A 16,824-nucleotide genomic window follows, 5' to 3' on the forward strand; every position below is an offset into this window, starting at 1 on the left:
CAAGGAAAGAACAGTCGGTAAAGGCTTTCTAACTGACTCAAGGCCTTCAGAGAGATAATAGTTTGTAAAACTTTTCCTCTGGACCCTGGGGCGTTTAACCTGAGTGTTTGAGTCCAGAAACACAATCCTTCAGTTGACAAGAAGAAGCTTCATCCAAAAAGATCCAAAATAACCAGTGCAAGTCCATGGATCTGTCATGTCTGTAATATTAAAGGACAGGAGGGAGATCTGTCACAGACGCTTATAATGATACTGTCTGCACACCATTTCTGCAGCATGTCCCACAGAATACCAGAGTCATAAATCAGAAGATTAATATCTGGTCAACTACATCTGTGCAGAAGCAGCAGCAACTAATGACATATACAATGAAATGCATCTGCTTTGAGACTGACTCATGCCAAGACAAAGCATTTTTCTGATTAGTCATGGATCCTGACATTGCATAATCCTTTTAAACAGCCTGATTAGGTTAAAATGGTACATACATGGGTAGGGAGAGGGTTCTGCTGAAGATTTATACTGCAGACGTACAAATATTCTCCAAAACATTATCAAGGAGGAACATCAAAGCATCATATCAAATCCTTTTAAATTCAAGATGAAAAATAAAGCTGATCACAGATGGAGTAATCTTAGGAATATCTGATGTCTGTAGCTTGGAAAAGCAGCTCCACAGACTTCTGATAACCCTGGACGAGTACTGACCTTAAAGATTTAAGATTGTCCTTTCAGTGACCTGGTGTGACCTCCCTGACACATGAATAAGTAGATCTCTGATAATAACCGTCTCCTTCCTCTCTGATCAAAGAAACGCCACTGGATTCAGAGTCAAGTGTTCTGGCCAAGTGTGAGAAACACCCTTAATAACAACTCCCCCATCTTTCCGCTGCTAGCTTTGTTTTTCCATCAGAGAGGCGGCCCTGAGAATGGACACTTCCTCCATGCCTTTTTCCTTTTTCCTCTTCCTCTAGATTGCAGCAAACAAGACAAGCAGGCAGCTCCACACTCTGACACGCAGTGGCCTCAATCAAACAGCAAAGATATAAAGGAAGCACTGGCATAGATTTGGTATAGAGAGAATGGTATAGAAGACTGGTTCTTATACAGGCTGTCCCTGTAAAAGCTCACAGTGCTGTACTCCTCCCTCTATACTCAGACTTTTATTCAGACTCTTAAAGTACTTCCTTATTTTCTGACTCAAGTTCACTCAAGAAACAACAAAGAGCAATAAATTAGACAAAAGACCAAAAGGTTTATTTGTCTGGACTGTGATCCTGTGGGACATGGTTTAATTTAACCACGCTGGAGGTTATAAAAGCTCAAAGAGTTGAGATGTGAGTAGGGCTGAATGATTTGCAAATATAATCTAATAGTGGTTTGTTTTTCTCCAATGTTGCGATTTGATATGAGATTATTATTAGGTTCCTCATCTTATGTATTTTTCAACAAATTCAAGCTATATATGATTCTATATTATAACCATCAGCTGGCTATCTGCTGATGATTGCGGGGGGTATGACTTCCTTGAACTAATGCTAAGCTTCATCAATATTAGATATAGTGAACTAGGGCAGAATGACTTAAAAATAAATGTAACTTTAATTATTTTTGAGCATATTGCAATTTTGTCATAAACTGCTTCATTGAGGGGATTATCATTTTTGTTTTGATTGAGAAAAACATACATAAAACACAAAAAAGAGGATTTTTGTAAAGCATTCTGAAAAAAATGACACTTGAATATTTGCATAATGTTCATAAAATCTCTGCTGCAAAGAAATGCCTTAAACTGGTATTTTGACACATTTCAAGTTAAAGAAATATTGCAACTTCTGCAATATGTAAATTACAACAGGCCATATTACAATTTAATCAAATTTGTGATCAATTGCCCAGCCCTAGATGTGAGGAGGAGAAATGCCAACAAATCTCAGGATTGAAAAACCAGCAGATATCTGCTGATGGTATGGGTTATCTCCAAAACTTCATACTATGGACAACGACTACAACTGTGACTACAACATACTCCAATGAACATTCTGCAAACTTAGCTAACAGTTAGAGTGCTGTTTCACCACACTTAAAAGCTCCTGATATCCACATAATGTGACTCTAACTTTTATACAAATGCACATTATCTACCAATTCAGTTTCATTATGGCTTCTTGCTTCAATTTAAGATGAAAAAGATAACCAATTGGCAGTGGTCAGTACAGCTAATGCTGGCATTTAACCACTTTAGCTAGTTCTGCTGCATGATTTGGTAATAATGTGCAACTGCGATATAAACTGCACAATATTGCAATTTGTAGTTGTGATTACAATATAATCCATAAACGTTATCATAAGTGTAGTTGCTTGGTTATTAAGGAAAATGTACACAATAATAATAGTTTAGAAATGTACATTTCTCAACTCAAAACATGCAAATATTAAAGGAAATTATTATGCAAAAATCACTTTTTCTAACAAAAATATGTGCCCCTGGCCTGCCCACAATCCCCTCAAGTACCAGACCCCCCGAGGAGGATCTGCTAAGCCACATCCATTAAGCCACATCGATTTCCTGAAATAAGTGGAGTCAGGGGCGGAGCCAGACAGCTCATTAACCTTTAAAGCCACAGACACAGAAACAGCTTGTTCTGAGCTGGGCTAAAACAGAGGGTTTTCAGACATGCAAAAATCCAATACTGGAGTGTTTTTTCAGCAACAGACTTCACAGGCATGTTTGGGGGACTTCTGATACCAATATAAACTTGTCTTAAAAGGGTATAATATGTCCCCTTTAAGTAGCATAAAAAAGCTGTAGTTTTTACAGTAAGGACTATAAAGACATGGTTTGATTGGCCTGCACAGAGTCCTGACTTCAACCCCATCCAGCACCTTTGGGATGAACGGGAACAGAGATTGTGAGTCAGGCCTTCTGGTCCAGCATCCCTTCCTGACTTCACAAATGCTCTACAGAGTGAATGGGCACAAATTCCCACAGAAATACTCCAAAATTTTGTGGAATGCCTTCCAAGAAGAGTGGAGGCTGTAATAGCTGCAGAAGAGGGGCAGCTCCATATTAAAGCACATAGATAAGACCGTCATAACAGTCCCTGTGGGTGGAATGGTCAGGGGGCCCTGTTTAATTTCGGCTTCACTGAAAAATGTAAAGAAACTCTCCCTTCCCTCCACGTGACTCTCCCTATCATTTCACATTCATATCATCATGGCGAGTGTGTCTGTCTTTGTGTAACCCCGTTTGGTGCAGACAGTGGTCAACTTCTATAAGTGTAACTGTGTGGTCAGTCAGCAGTCCTCCGCAACGCTGCTTCTCAACACATTTTGCCCTCATTAGCTCTGCATGGCTGATCCAAGTGGCCCAGTTAATGGTGCTTTCCCTCCCCTCGGCTTCCTCAACGAGAGCGCAGGCATGCACATACACACAAACAACCACATGAATACGCTCAACATTGAATACATTAATAAACAGACGTGATCTGAATGTGTTATAAAACATTGTTAGGAAGTGTGCTTGAATATGCACACAGGAAGTAATGTACAGGCCACAGGAATGCTGTAAAACATTTAGAGCTCAGCCTTTTAAAGTTAACAAGAGCTAAACAGCAGAACTTTTAATTTCTCACAGGACTCCTACACTATTACGGAGCGTAAACAGTCTCAGAGCACTGCAGCCGAGTGTTTGACAGAGAAATCTGTGTTTTAACAGCCAGATTGAAGCAGCACTGCCCTGTAACCAAGCAACTAAGAAATACAATCACCATGCTTTCGTCTGTGCTTGTAATCCTGTCTCACTATATTGTTGCTAATCTCACTTTCCAGAGGGTATTATCGACAGCAGGTCACATTACTAATGTCCCTCTGTGGTCAGAGCGAGAAATGGGCAAACGGCTATTTGTGTCTTTCTTTAGTGGGACCAAAGAGCACATCTCCTTCACATCAGCAGCCGTAAAAATGAAGAAGAAAAAGTGATTTTTTAAAAACACAATGCAACAGAATAAACAGTCTTAGCTTTACAAACAGAACTATGTCTTTACTCTTACAGTCAAAAGGAAAGACAATGTCTGAGCAGCTTATCAAGCTCAATGTTGTGTTATCACATGCCCACCCAGCCCTGCTCAGGTGTTTCACAGGTCACACCCAGATTAGCTGTAGCTTAGCCTACGTGCATGCACAAGAACCCGCTGATCTATGAGTACTCTTGAGTGTGCTCTGCTGACCACGCCTGGAGACCAAACATGGCATGCATTCCCTCTTTTACCCCTACTTTCCCTTCTATAGGGCATGTTGCGCAATGGAAACTTCTCTGAACAAAGTCTATTCTCTCTCGCTCACTCTCATAACTCTGTGCTTGGTCATTCCTGCTCTTTAAGGCCTGGTTTGTGTAGGAATAGTGACATCTTTTTGTTCTCTTCTTGTTATTTAAAGAGGATGGACAAAATGCACCAAAGTGGCAGTGAACTTCAGGAACCTCAACTTAAAACTGCTGCCTCAAAATCTAATTGAGTCTGGACAGGGTTGGAAATGTTGTCGCCTACCTGCCACTTTTGATGGTGCATCCAAAAATCTACACTTTCTTTAGCAGACACTTCATTCTGACAAGCATCATAATGAGATTATAAAAAAAGCAAAAATTATAGTATTTAATATTAGCATTTATGCTTTAGTATTTGAGTTGATGCACCAATCATCCAAACTGTTACTCATTTTAAATTGTGCTTGTCCCATACTCATCCATGCAGACATTTGCTGCACAAAGTATGGGGGACTGTAGCTTTATGCAGCATTTTCCACATTTTGAGCATCAGACCTGAGAGAATTAAATTAAATTATTTAACTATCATGGACTAAAGAGAAGTGAAGCATTTGTTTTAAGCAGTTTATTCAACCCTGCTCAACCAAAAAGCCAATATGAGAAAAAAATACTTTTGCAGAAGCTCCAAACCTGGAGGTGTGAATCCAATTATCACTAAAAGTATATTTAAATATATTTATTAAACAGAGCATACAAAGAGCTTGGTTTCACCTTTTATTTTTCTTTCTCTGTAGTCATTAAAACAATCATTTGGGTTAAAAATGCAAGCTTAAGACATCACCTTTAATCCAATTTGCAAACTCTATCAGATGATGTGTTGTTTCAGTTACAAAAAAAAAAAAGCATTATCCTATGTTCATTTAATTCTGCTTATTTGTTGAAATACCAGCTAATAACTATTTCTTTTCTTCAAAAGATTCATCTATTATGGTTAATATTAAAGATGAAGTTAGAAAATCACCCAAAAATGAGAGATGAGATATATCAGATGAGTGGAAAAAAATATCCACATAAATTATTGCAATAAAACTAAATTACAAAGTCAAGTGTGGAACTAGTGGTAGGAGAAAAAAATCGATACATCACAGTATCGTGATATTTTGTCTGGTGATTTATCATATCGTATCGTCCACCATGTATTGACTTTTAGATTGTTTTTAAATTAATTGCTAATATGAAATGAAGTCTATGATAATGGAAAAATAAAACAAGTTGTTTGGACAATTGTTTGCAGTGAGGTCGGCAGAGGTGACGGTCACAGAGCAGGAGAAAGTTAGTACAACAAACATGGCAGCACCAGGGGAAGGATATTAGGAGTGAAAGCAAAGCACGAATGAGATGGGCTGACACGAGTCACAAGAAGTGCTACATGAAAATAACATACTGCGGAAATACAACAAACGTGATGGCAAGACTAGTGCTAATCCAGCTTAACAGTTGAAAAAATGGTATAGATCGCAATGTATCACAATATATTGTATGGCAAAATATGTGGTATCACAATACTCACTGTATTGCAAAATATTTAAAATCACAATAATATTGAATTGTGACCCAAGTATCGTGATAATATTGTATCGTGGAGCCACTAGTGATTCCCACCTCTTTGTAGAACCTATTTTGCCCCTTTTCTCTTGAATCGGTGATATTTATCCAACGTGTTTTTCTTGCACACATCTAATGGAAATATACAGACTATAAGTGAGAAACAAACAGTTGGATGACACTTTAAATGGATCATTTCTGGGGTAGGCAGGGCTCCTGCCGGTTCTGGTTCCTGAACCTGATTTTGAATCGGCTGAGAAACTCAGAAAAAATTGGTTCTGAACCTGAAAAGTTGGTTCTCAGCTCGAACCAAAAATAGTTGGTTCTTTCTAGGGAACCGTGACATCATCAGTGGGTGTATCACATTCAAGGTTTTTAAAATGAGCAGAAAATGGAAAAAAAAAAAAAAAAGTGGTCTGTTGGGAAGACGAAATGTTTGGTGGTAATCTGGCAATCGACAGAATTGCAGGTGAAGCTGGAGTGTAGTAGAACAAGAGACACGTTATATGACGAACTTGCAGGAGAGAGAGCAAAGGCTGGGTTCACCTGAACACCAGACCAAATAATTAATAAACTCAAGAAACTAAAGAAGGAATGCCAGGACAGCAGGAACGACTTGGGCAAAAGTGGAGCTGGACGCGGTGATAGATGTCCATCATGTCCCCAACTGTAGTTCTGCTTAAAATGGTGTGAACACGGGCTGGTGTGTCAGAAAGCACCAAGGTTGTGAGACGCCAGAACAGAGCCAGAACCGTGTCTGTCTGAAAACACAATTTTGATCAGGTCTGCTCAGTTCTGATCATAAAATCAAGCAAAAAAACTGGGACTCAGTTGATGCTGTTCGCCATCACAAAGCCATTCTATCATGTTACTTTTATTTAGCTGCCTTCTATGGACACCACTTCTCCAGCAAACACCAAAACTGCAGTCCAAATCTGATTAAACTCCTACATTTGTTTCATTAGTTATATTTAGATGAGAATGCAGATGGAAAAGAAAAACAATGAAATTCTTGACAGATTGATTTTTGAATGATCTGTGGATGACACGACAACAGCTGCACAGCTGCTCTCTCTTGTAAACAAAGAATTAGGGTGGCACTTTGACCAATCAGACTTTTAATGGCATGCAAAGTAGAGCTGAACGAAACTGAAAAAGTTTTAAGCTGCAATTATTGTGACTTAGATTGAAAATGCAGATGAGCTGTTGTGTTAAAGGGAATGATCATTTTTAAAAAAGAAAAACAGAAATAAGTAGAGTAGACAATTCAATGTTTGCATGACGTGTAGAGTAAAACAAAAAAATATTACAGTTTTGACATTTTAAGTTGAGGAAATGGTGCACCTTCTGTGATTTGAATATTGCAGTATGCCATATTGGGATAAAATCTATATTCTGATTAATTTCCCAGCCTTAGTGCAAAATAAAGACAAAACAAACTAGGATGAATCAGCTTCGATGACTTCAATGACGAACGTTTTAGTCACTTTAAGGTGAGTATTTTAGGCTTCAGTATCCAGAGCTGGTGCCTTTTTGCAAATCTATCCACTTTGAGTTGTTGTTTAGCCCTGGAGCTGCTTCTGAGTGTTTACTAGTGACACTGTGCCATGGTGTAACCTCAGATTGGTGTGAGGAACTACAAGGTAGAGCTGTTTTAAAAACAGGAGTAAAAACAAGAAAGTAGAGAAAGGCAGACGGTGAAGCTTGTGCACAAAAGAAAATAAGAGCACTAATGGAAATGATATGCAATGAAGCATTGGATTGCACTGAGACAGATGAACAGACAGCTGTACAGACGGAGAGACAGACAACCCAGAGACAGATCGCCTCTAGCCAAAGCTTTACTGAGGCATAAAAATTGTCAAATCATAGATGCAGTGAGAGGACAGGAAATAATCTGCATTTTTAACTATGAATACATGTTTTTAAAATGCCAAACCAACAGATGAAAACCTGAATCACCTGTTCCTCACACCTTTTCATGCAGAACTCTTAAAGTGTCACTGCTTCCACTTAGAGCGTGGACTTCTCTAAAGTAATGGCAAGGGTCGATGCGGGTGGCTGTGACTCAGTTGGGATGGGGATTGGCACAATTTATTGAAGGGCTTTTATCGGAGCTGATTCACCGAGAAGTTAATTCATAGCAGACGTGATGAATGAAAGGGCTCAGTCAAACAAACATTTGTGAATAGCTCTCTTTTACACTCGAGACTGCAGGACAAAAAAAGGGCTGTCGATCTGATTTCCATTCATGACACCTTCTCTGCTTCTAAACACAGGCCGTGGTATGATGAATAATGAGAAAGCAGACTTGTCACCAGCTGCCATATCATCGCACATCATCTGTGCTGATGAGAGCTGTGGCTTTTTCAGAGGTGATTTTGTTTTCATTCTGGCGATTATTTCCAAAAATCAGCCTGAAGAGTGTGTTTTTTGTCAGTCCCATCTGTGCATATGACTACTCCAAGTCATCTGCTTCCTGCTCGACTCTACAAACACGTTAAACTTGCACGCCCTCCGGTCTCCATCGCTCTTTCTGCTCAACCTATCTGAGCCCTGAGGTGCCTCTCTGCCTCTCTAATGGGTGCAGCTGCCTGGAAGGTTTGTGGCAAAGATAGATGACACAAATCCAAGCGTGACTGGCAGCTTCTGGTGTGAATGGAAACAAGATTTTGGCAGCAGGTGCATCTATGTAAGAGCCAAAATAATACCTCCTTATCATGTACGTAGAAAGGCTGAAATTTACACATGGGTACCACATTTTTAGCAATGATCTCACCAATTTGCTCATCCAAAAGTGAAACTTAGCACTCTTCACAGGCTCTGCACCACCATCTGTTCAGCTGTGATAGGCTATTCAGCCAGCTCATATGCTGCAGGATACTGTAAACAGTGGAGTCTGCAGGAAGAAACTAATGATACCATTTCTAAATGACTCTTCTGCATGTTTTCATTCATTATAAAGCAGCAATAAAAACATCCAGCTGCTCTGCAATTAACTACAACAACTGTACAATCAATAATGTCTCCTTCTTACTTGTGCTGGTACTCTTTCTGACTTGATTACAGAGCTAAATGAGTTAAATTGATGCCGTTTCTGGATTAGGCCTCAAATATAATGAGCTAATTCAGGTTCAAAGTCGATAAAGGTGATCATTTTTCACTCATCCTGCACTCTTTCCCCCTCTTTATTAAACTTTAACTCACCGAATAAGGCAGAGACGGGAAAATGAGCCTTGTTTTTAACCAGACTGGCCTTGTAAGGTTGACTGAGGACAAAGAAATACCGTTCACGCAGCTGCACCTGCTTCACTGCTATTTCCAGGTTTAATTAAAAAACAGGCCATTTATTATAACACCGGACAGGTTGCTTCCACGCAGCTCTGGTGTGGCTATCATAGCCTTAATATGATGGCTGCTTATTCACTTAGCAACCTGTCTGTTCAAGAGGCAGCTGAAGAGATCATGAATAATAATGCAGCGGGAGGAGAAAAAGGTCTGGACAAAAATAGGACCATCTCTATCTCGCTTACTCTAAATTCTATTGAAATATGAAAACTGTAAATATGCATGTTTATAAGGGTAACATATCATAACCCTAGGATACATTTTTAAACATGATAACTGAAACCAATATTTATATTGATTAAAAATCAGAAACCAGGGCTACTGAGACAGAGAGTTTAGAGTAAGACCAGCTAACAGTAGCATGCTTACTGAGGATGAGATAATCTATTTGAACTACTGGGGATCATCATTCCTTACAACTTAGGAGCATATGTGTGAACCAAATTTCTAAATGAAATGATAAAGATTTCTTTTTGATATCATGGCTACAAAATCATGGATATATGGGGGCTGTAAAGGCCTAAAAATTGGATAGTTTCTTGATTTAACAACCAAAAACGGCAAGAAAACTTCTGCACACTGCACATATAAGTTGGCAACACTTGGAAAAGTTGATGGATCTAGCAAGGTGTAAAGATATCCCGCTACTTCCACCAATTTTTCCTGTCATTTTTTAAATCACTGATAGTTAAAATATTACTTTATCATTTTGAAACACATGGTATTTAGGAGTTAAGACAATCTCAATAAACTGAAATACTGCCAATGTTTTTGTACAACTCCATTTCCAAAAAAAGTTGGGTCACTGTGTAAAATGTAAATAAAAACAGAAGTCAGTGATTATCAAACCACATGAGGCCATATTTGATTCACAGTAGAACATAAACAACATATCAGATGTATAAACTGAGACACTTTACCATTTCACGAAAAATATTAACTCATTTAGAAGTTGGGACAGGGCAACATAAGGCTGGAAAAGTAAGTGGTACTAATGAAAAACAGCTGGAGGAGCATTTTGCAACTAATTAGGTGAATTGTCAACAGGTCAGTAACATGACCGGGTATAAAAGGAGCATTTTAGAGAGGCAGAGTCTCTCAGAAGTAATGATGGGCAGAGGTTCACCAATCTGTGAAAAACAGTCTAAAAATCATGGAAAAATTTAAAAATGTTCCTCAACGTAAAATGGATAAGACTTTGATTTTCCACCAATTCATAATATCATCAAAAGATTCAGAGAATCTGGAGAAATCTCTGTGAGCAAGGGACAAGGCTGAAGGGGCCCTCAGGGGCCACTGCATTAAAAACAGGCATGATTCTGTTTGCTAACACAGTTGGCTGTGCCATCAACAAATGACAGTTAAAGCTGGATCACGACAGAAGAAGCCATATGTGAACAGGATCCAGAAACACTGCCATCTTCTCTAAGCCAATGCTCATTTAAAATGGACAGATGCAACATGGAAAACTGTTCTGTGGTCACATGAATCAAAATGCTAAATTCTTTTTGTAAACTACAGACGCTGTGTCCTGTGGACTAAAGATGAGAGGGACCATCCAGCTTGTTATCCTGGCTCAGTTCTAAAGCCTGCATCCCTGATGGTATGGGGTTGCATTAGTGCCCATGGCGTGAGCAGCTTACACATCTAGAACAGAACTATCAATGCTTAAAAGTCGATAGAGGTTTAAGAGCAACATGCTCCCATCCAGACAACGTCTCTTTCAGGGAAGACTTTGACTATTTCAGCAAGACAATGCTAAACCACATACCACATCCATCACAACAGCATGGCTTCACAGGAGAAGAGTATGGGTCCTGAACTGGTCTGCCTGCAGTCTAGACCTTTTACCAATACAAAACACTTGGACCATCAGAAAAGAAAATCAGCAAAGAAGACCATGCTAGATCCTACACCAGACAAGAATGGGACAACATCCCTCTTGCAAAACTCCTTTGACTGGTCTCCTCAAGTCATTACAGACTGTTGTTAAGAGGGAATGCTACATGATGCTCTGTCCCTACTTTTTTGAGATACATTGCTGCCATCAATTTCAAAATGAGCTAATATTTTAATGAAATGGTAAAATGTCTCAGTTTCAACATCTGATATGCTGTTTATGTTCTATTGTGAATCAAATTTAGGTCTATGAGATTTGACAATCATTGACTTGTGTTTTTATTTACATTTAACATAGCGCCCTTACTCTTTTGGAATTGGACCGTTCACCACAGCTCATCTAGAGAAGAGGATTAATCACGCAAAGGTCGTCACCTGTTGGACAAACTCTGATCTGATTTTGTGATTAACCATGAAAGGAAATCTTGTCAGTCTGACACCAAAAGAAGTGAAGATAAAACCTCTGAAAGAATCATCTTCTGTTATCTTAAACAACAATATCAGACCTGATTTTCCAAATCAGTGCATCTCTAATTGACGGATTAATTGAATCGTTGTGAATCAGAATGAAAAGTGTGAATCAGTAGGGAGGGGTTGGTGTTAGAATGGACATCATTAAACCTTACGCCTGTCCTGTTTGCACCAAAACGGTGTTAAACAAAAGTGGATTTCTTTATGTAACAGGCAAATTTGAATGACACTGCACCAGAGACATATAGTACATACGTCTAGCAGTGTAACTGTCCTTGGTAGGAACAAGCGAGCAGAGATGGAGACAGATTAAAAGACGTTCATGCCCTGCTGAAATAAAATAAGTGCACATAAATCATAAAGTGTATTTCATGCCTTTCTTTTAGAGGGAAGGTGGTGATGTTAGGGTGAGAGGGTACCGAAATGAAGCACAGATATAAAGTGCTTAACAAATTTATTAGACCGCCTGTCATATTTGTCTCAGAGACCATCCAGCATCATGAAATGCTTTAATGCAGACTCTCTCATTTTCAGTGAGCTCTCTACGTTTTACCATTTTGAACAGGAATGAGGAATTTCAAACTGAATTCACCTTTTTATACCCAAATTTGAGCCGGCTCACTGGGCTTCTCTGAGAAGTCAGAAATTAATCAAGCATAACATTCAACCACTAAAACTCATTTTTCTGTTCAGGAATGCGAGTAAATAACTATCATTTGACATATTAATCAAGAAATATTAATGTGCTTTACTATTTTTTCAGTTTTTTTAAATCAGTAAATTTAAAAATTCATGGATAACAATAATAATGATATTTTAGCTTTAAAAATATCATTTGGGTCAAAGAGCTTCAACATATTGGTGTAATATCAATTGCAGAAACATAAAAAATGATTTTGGTAATTACCAATGCTGTTGATTTAGGGCACCTGTGGCATAAACCTTACTTTGGGTGGTGGTCTAATAAATTTGTTAAGCACTATATGTCCTGTAATCTGATACAGTAGGTATTAAATGTGTTTGTACCAATACCCAGGGCAGCTATCTGAATAGTCTGGGCCCCTGATAAACCCAGAGAATGGGCCCTCTCCAGTTGGGATTTACTGACGTAGCATTAGTGCTAGCATCCTAGCTAACAGTTCCCTCTTTTAGACCTGGAAAGTATGTCATACTATTACTGAGCTCTTCACTCATGCTGCTTTTAAACCCCTTTAAAAATGTCTTCATGCATTTTTTTGCCACTTTTCTCCCATTGAAGCCACTGTTTTGCAACTTTCAACCAACTTTTGCTGTTTTTGTTTTTCTTACTTTCTTTTTATCACTATTATGCCACTTTGGAGAAAATGTAGGCGTTTCTCACCCACTAATGCAACTGTTTTGCCACTGAACACCCATTTTTGCTAATTTTCCCCACGGTTTTTCCACTTCACACCATTTTTGGCACATCTTTTAACACTTTTATCCCTTGTTTGCCATTTTTCTTTTTTGCCACTGAACACCCATTTTAGCCATTCCTTTAGCCACCTTCTGCAGATTCTAGTCACTTTTTTGCCACTTTTATCTCATTTAATCCATATTTGCCACTTTGGTCAACTTCAAACTCATTTATACCAGTTTTGCTCAGGTTAGCCTTTGACCCATTTTGTTACTTTTTGGCCATTTTTTCCCCATTTTGGCCACTTTTTGCCTTTTTTCAGAATTATGCAATTATTTTCCATTTAAGTTGTCTCAGTTTTTTCTATTGTATTTTCTGGCATCATGATGTTTTTGCTCATCGTGGCTTAGCTTTGAAATCTGGCATTACTTTCCAAATGGTTTAGTTCAATATGCCCATCCACTTTACAATGGATCATGATTTTGAAGTCCTCTATGGGCCCCCCATTTGGCTGAGCCCCGGTAGCTCTCTCCTTTATCCCCCTTGTGGGCGGCCTTGCCGGTACCATGTTGGTACCAGATTTCCATACTCATTCCTACTAGAAACATAAGGAAGTATAAGTATTTCTATCAGCTCTGCAACCTTTAGAGAGGGCAATTATAGGCACATCACTCCAGTGCAAGGCTTTAAAAAAAAACATCAAAAAAGTAGCAAAGGCAAGGCCAGCAAACTCACACCATGCCAGTTTCCATCACTCTTTGGTCTGACTGAGCTGACTTCTGCAACCTTTGACAACATGTGGCACCCATTCTTGTTTTAACTGATTAAAACTGCCATGTTTTCTTGCTTGTTTACCCATTATGCATGGATGCTTCCTCTGTAGATGTGCTATTTGTTTGTAAAAAAAAAAAAAAAAAAAAATATTCTAAATAAGATAAATGAAAGTAGGCATTATTGGCTTTGTTTTTTATGTTGCACTCACACGAGCAGCCTCTGGAAATCACTTTAAGGGTGAGAGCAGTCAGACAGAGGTTATGAGTGTGTACATTTCTTTTAGATCACACTGTACTGCTCTGCTCTCAGAGATTAGAAAGTCAGCTGCACAAGAGTGGAAAAAGAAAGACGTATGGCTAACTTGAGCTTTAGGAGTCAAAGTTTCAGGATTATGTGGGTAAAACTGAACAGCTCTTTCTGGGATTGACGAGGTGAAATTAAGTGTGGCACTTCCTCAAACATCTGAACAAGATTTATTCAGTTTGACGCTGTCAGTGAGTACGTAAAGTTCAAAGGCTAACTTTTCTGCAAACCAGCGTCCATCTACTTTACAGTAGATGTGCCAAATTACGCACACCTTCATTTGCCATTTTTCATGACACCCTGACCAATTAAAATACAAATCGGCCAAACAGCGCGTGCACAGTCACGTCACCTCTCATTACCTCTGTCTCCAGCTGCACTAGTTCCATCGTGGGCCATGGCTCCGCAATCTGTGCAAGAGGCATTTTCGCAGGATTCTCACTTCTTCCCCCCTCAGCTGCTCAAACGTGGTTTTATTTTCTCTGTGTCTGCGCTGCTCCTCCTGTCAAGTGCAGCTCAGTGAAGAGGAAGAAGCTCCAAAGTCCAGGTAGAGTGGATTTTAGCAGCACTTTGCTCCCGGCTCACACGGGAAAGACGCGCATGCAGGCAGGCTGGCAGACGCTGCGAGCTTTGGACACAATTGTAATCCCTTGTTTTGACTTCGGCGTCGGTTTGCCACTTGTGCGTGTTTGTTTGGGGAGATAATCCAGCAGAAAACGCGCACAAAAACGCTTAACAAGCTTTTTTCAGTCCAGGTACGCGCGTGTTGGTTTCTCTCAATCTGGGTTGTAAAGGCAGGAGAGCTGTGCCAACAGCAAGGAAAGCTCTTCCAAACCGGGATGTTAGAGCACAATCTAATGCCCCCTGAAGGAATTAACCAGGCTCCCTTCTGTCTTCAAATCGACGCCGTTATCCGCTCCTGCCGTCTTCCTCCCCCGTGTGAATCTGTGATTTTTCCCCGGGCAGAAAGAAGCGAGCACTCCTCTCTGTCCGCCTGCTTTCCCAGCAGAGACCTCAGTGTGGCTCCGTAGTACGAGCAGCCTCCAAACTCGAGCTGTTATTGGCAGACTCCAGCAGGATTGCATTCAGCCCCCCTTCATTCGTTCCGCCCAGGTCTGAAAGACGCCTCCGTGTGGCGCAGGCTGGAACTGCAACTACGTAATGCAAGAGTTGGAGGCTGCTTTCTTTGATGCCTTTGGTGCAGCAGGTGCATCAGAGGAGGACAGTTCCTCTGCGTTCAAAAGAAAAAGCTGCCAATCAAGTCATGAATGGCTGCCAGAAAGAAATGGAAAATTTTGAGGTTGCATAATGTTTAAAAAGAAGCAGGACGGTGCAAGCTTGTGCAACTTGAACACCTGAAGTTGCAGCACCCTTCACTAAGAAAGCTACAGTATTCCAAAAAAATGAAACAAATTCACACAGCCTTTGACCCAGCACTTCCTCTAAAGACAGCATACATTCCTGCATGTTACATAACAAAGATTACACAATAATGTAAAGACTGGAGGAGAGAGTGGAGTTTGCATCGTGACCACTGCTGTTTGATTCTGCCCTGATCTGAAACTGATGCAGCACTCTTTTCATTGAGAACATAATGGTACTTGTATTCTTCAGTGATATAATACACACCTCTCCACCCTCAACACTTCTCTGCTTCATTCACCGCCAAGTGCAGTTTGCTATTGGCTATAGCTTTGGTTACTATTGGCAACTGGAGAGCATCAATCGTCACCTCGCCAGTGGATGGAGCAGATAAATTTGATTCAAATTAAGATGGCATTAAAGAAGAAGGAAAAGGAGGGCTAGTGATGAAATGAAGGGTCTTTTGATGGATGAAAATTCAACAAACAAACTAAAAATAAAGATTTAAACTTGAAAAGACACAAACCTTTCTGGTGCTAATGCATATCATGCTCTTGAGTGTTAAGATTATATTTAGGATTAATGCAAATATTTTCAGATATCTAGAGATTGTCTTTTATGCTGTACATATAACTCAATCCTGTATTTTGTAGACATACTGTAGTGTAAATCTGCTGTCAGTTAGTTTGCTTTTACATTCTTTATGTAAATCAAGGACGACTTTATTGAAGGGAATCTCCTTTCAACCCTTGCTCTTGTTTTCACCAGTCATTTCTACAACTTAGAAAGCTTTACATTAGTATAAATGGCATCAACTACAAGTATGGAGTTAGCAAAAATATTCAAGGACTTCAAATTAACAGACAGACAGAATTATAAGACTGTTCATCCATCTATCAATTCATCTATCAGACTGTACATCCATCCATCTGTCTGTCTGTCCAACATCCATCCATTTGTCCATCCATCTTTTTTTCCAGCCTCAATCCATTGATCCATTTATCCATCCTTCCGGCATCCATCATCCATCCATCCATATGTCTGCAGACGTCCATCCACCATCATAATCCATCTGTCTAGCCGACATCCATCATCCATCTGCCATTCATCCATCCATTTGTCCGCAGACGTCCATCCATCCGACATCCATCCATCCAACTGTCTATTGGACATTCATCCATCCATCTGACATCCATCCATCCATCCATCCATCCATCCATCCATCCATCCATCCATCTGTCTATCCAACATCCATCCATCCATTTGTCTGCAGATGTCCATCCATATATCATCCATCCATCCATCCATCCATCCATCCATCCATCCAACATCCATCCGTCTGCAGACATCCATGCATCATCATCATCCATCTGACATCCATCAATCTACATGTCTTTCTGGCCTCCATCCATCTATCATCCAT

General features: G+C 39.7%; 1 protein-coding gene across 2 annotated transcripts in view; it reads right to left on the reverse strand.

Moving 5' to 3' along the window:
* rps6ka1 (ribosomal protein S6 kinase a, polypeptide 1) overlaps nt 1–15,075 on the reverse strand; it is an 86,762-nt gene extending 71,687 nt beyond the window's left edge. For both annotated transcript variants that reach the window (XM_041812488.1, XM_041812489.1), the window contains exon 1: nt 14,402–15,075. In XM_041812488.1, the coding sequence (XP_041668422.1) occupies nt 14,402–14,464 (63 nt within the window). In that variant the 5' untranslated portion in view covers nt 14,465–15,075. The remainder of the gene's footprint in view (nt 1–14,401) is intronic.
* Between the last annotated feature and the right edge of the window lie 1,749 nt (nt 15,076–16,824).

This window comes from Cheilinus undulatus, linkage group 18 (genome assembly GCF_018320785.1).
Source record: "Cheilinus undulatus linkage group 18, ASM1832078v1, whole genome shotgun sequence".
Classification (NCBI taxonomy): domain Eukaryota; kingdom Metazoa; phylum Chordata; class Actinopteri; order Labriformes; family Labridae; genus Cheilinus; species Cheilinus undulatus.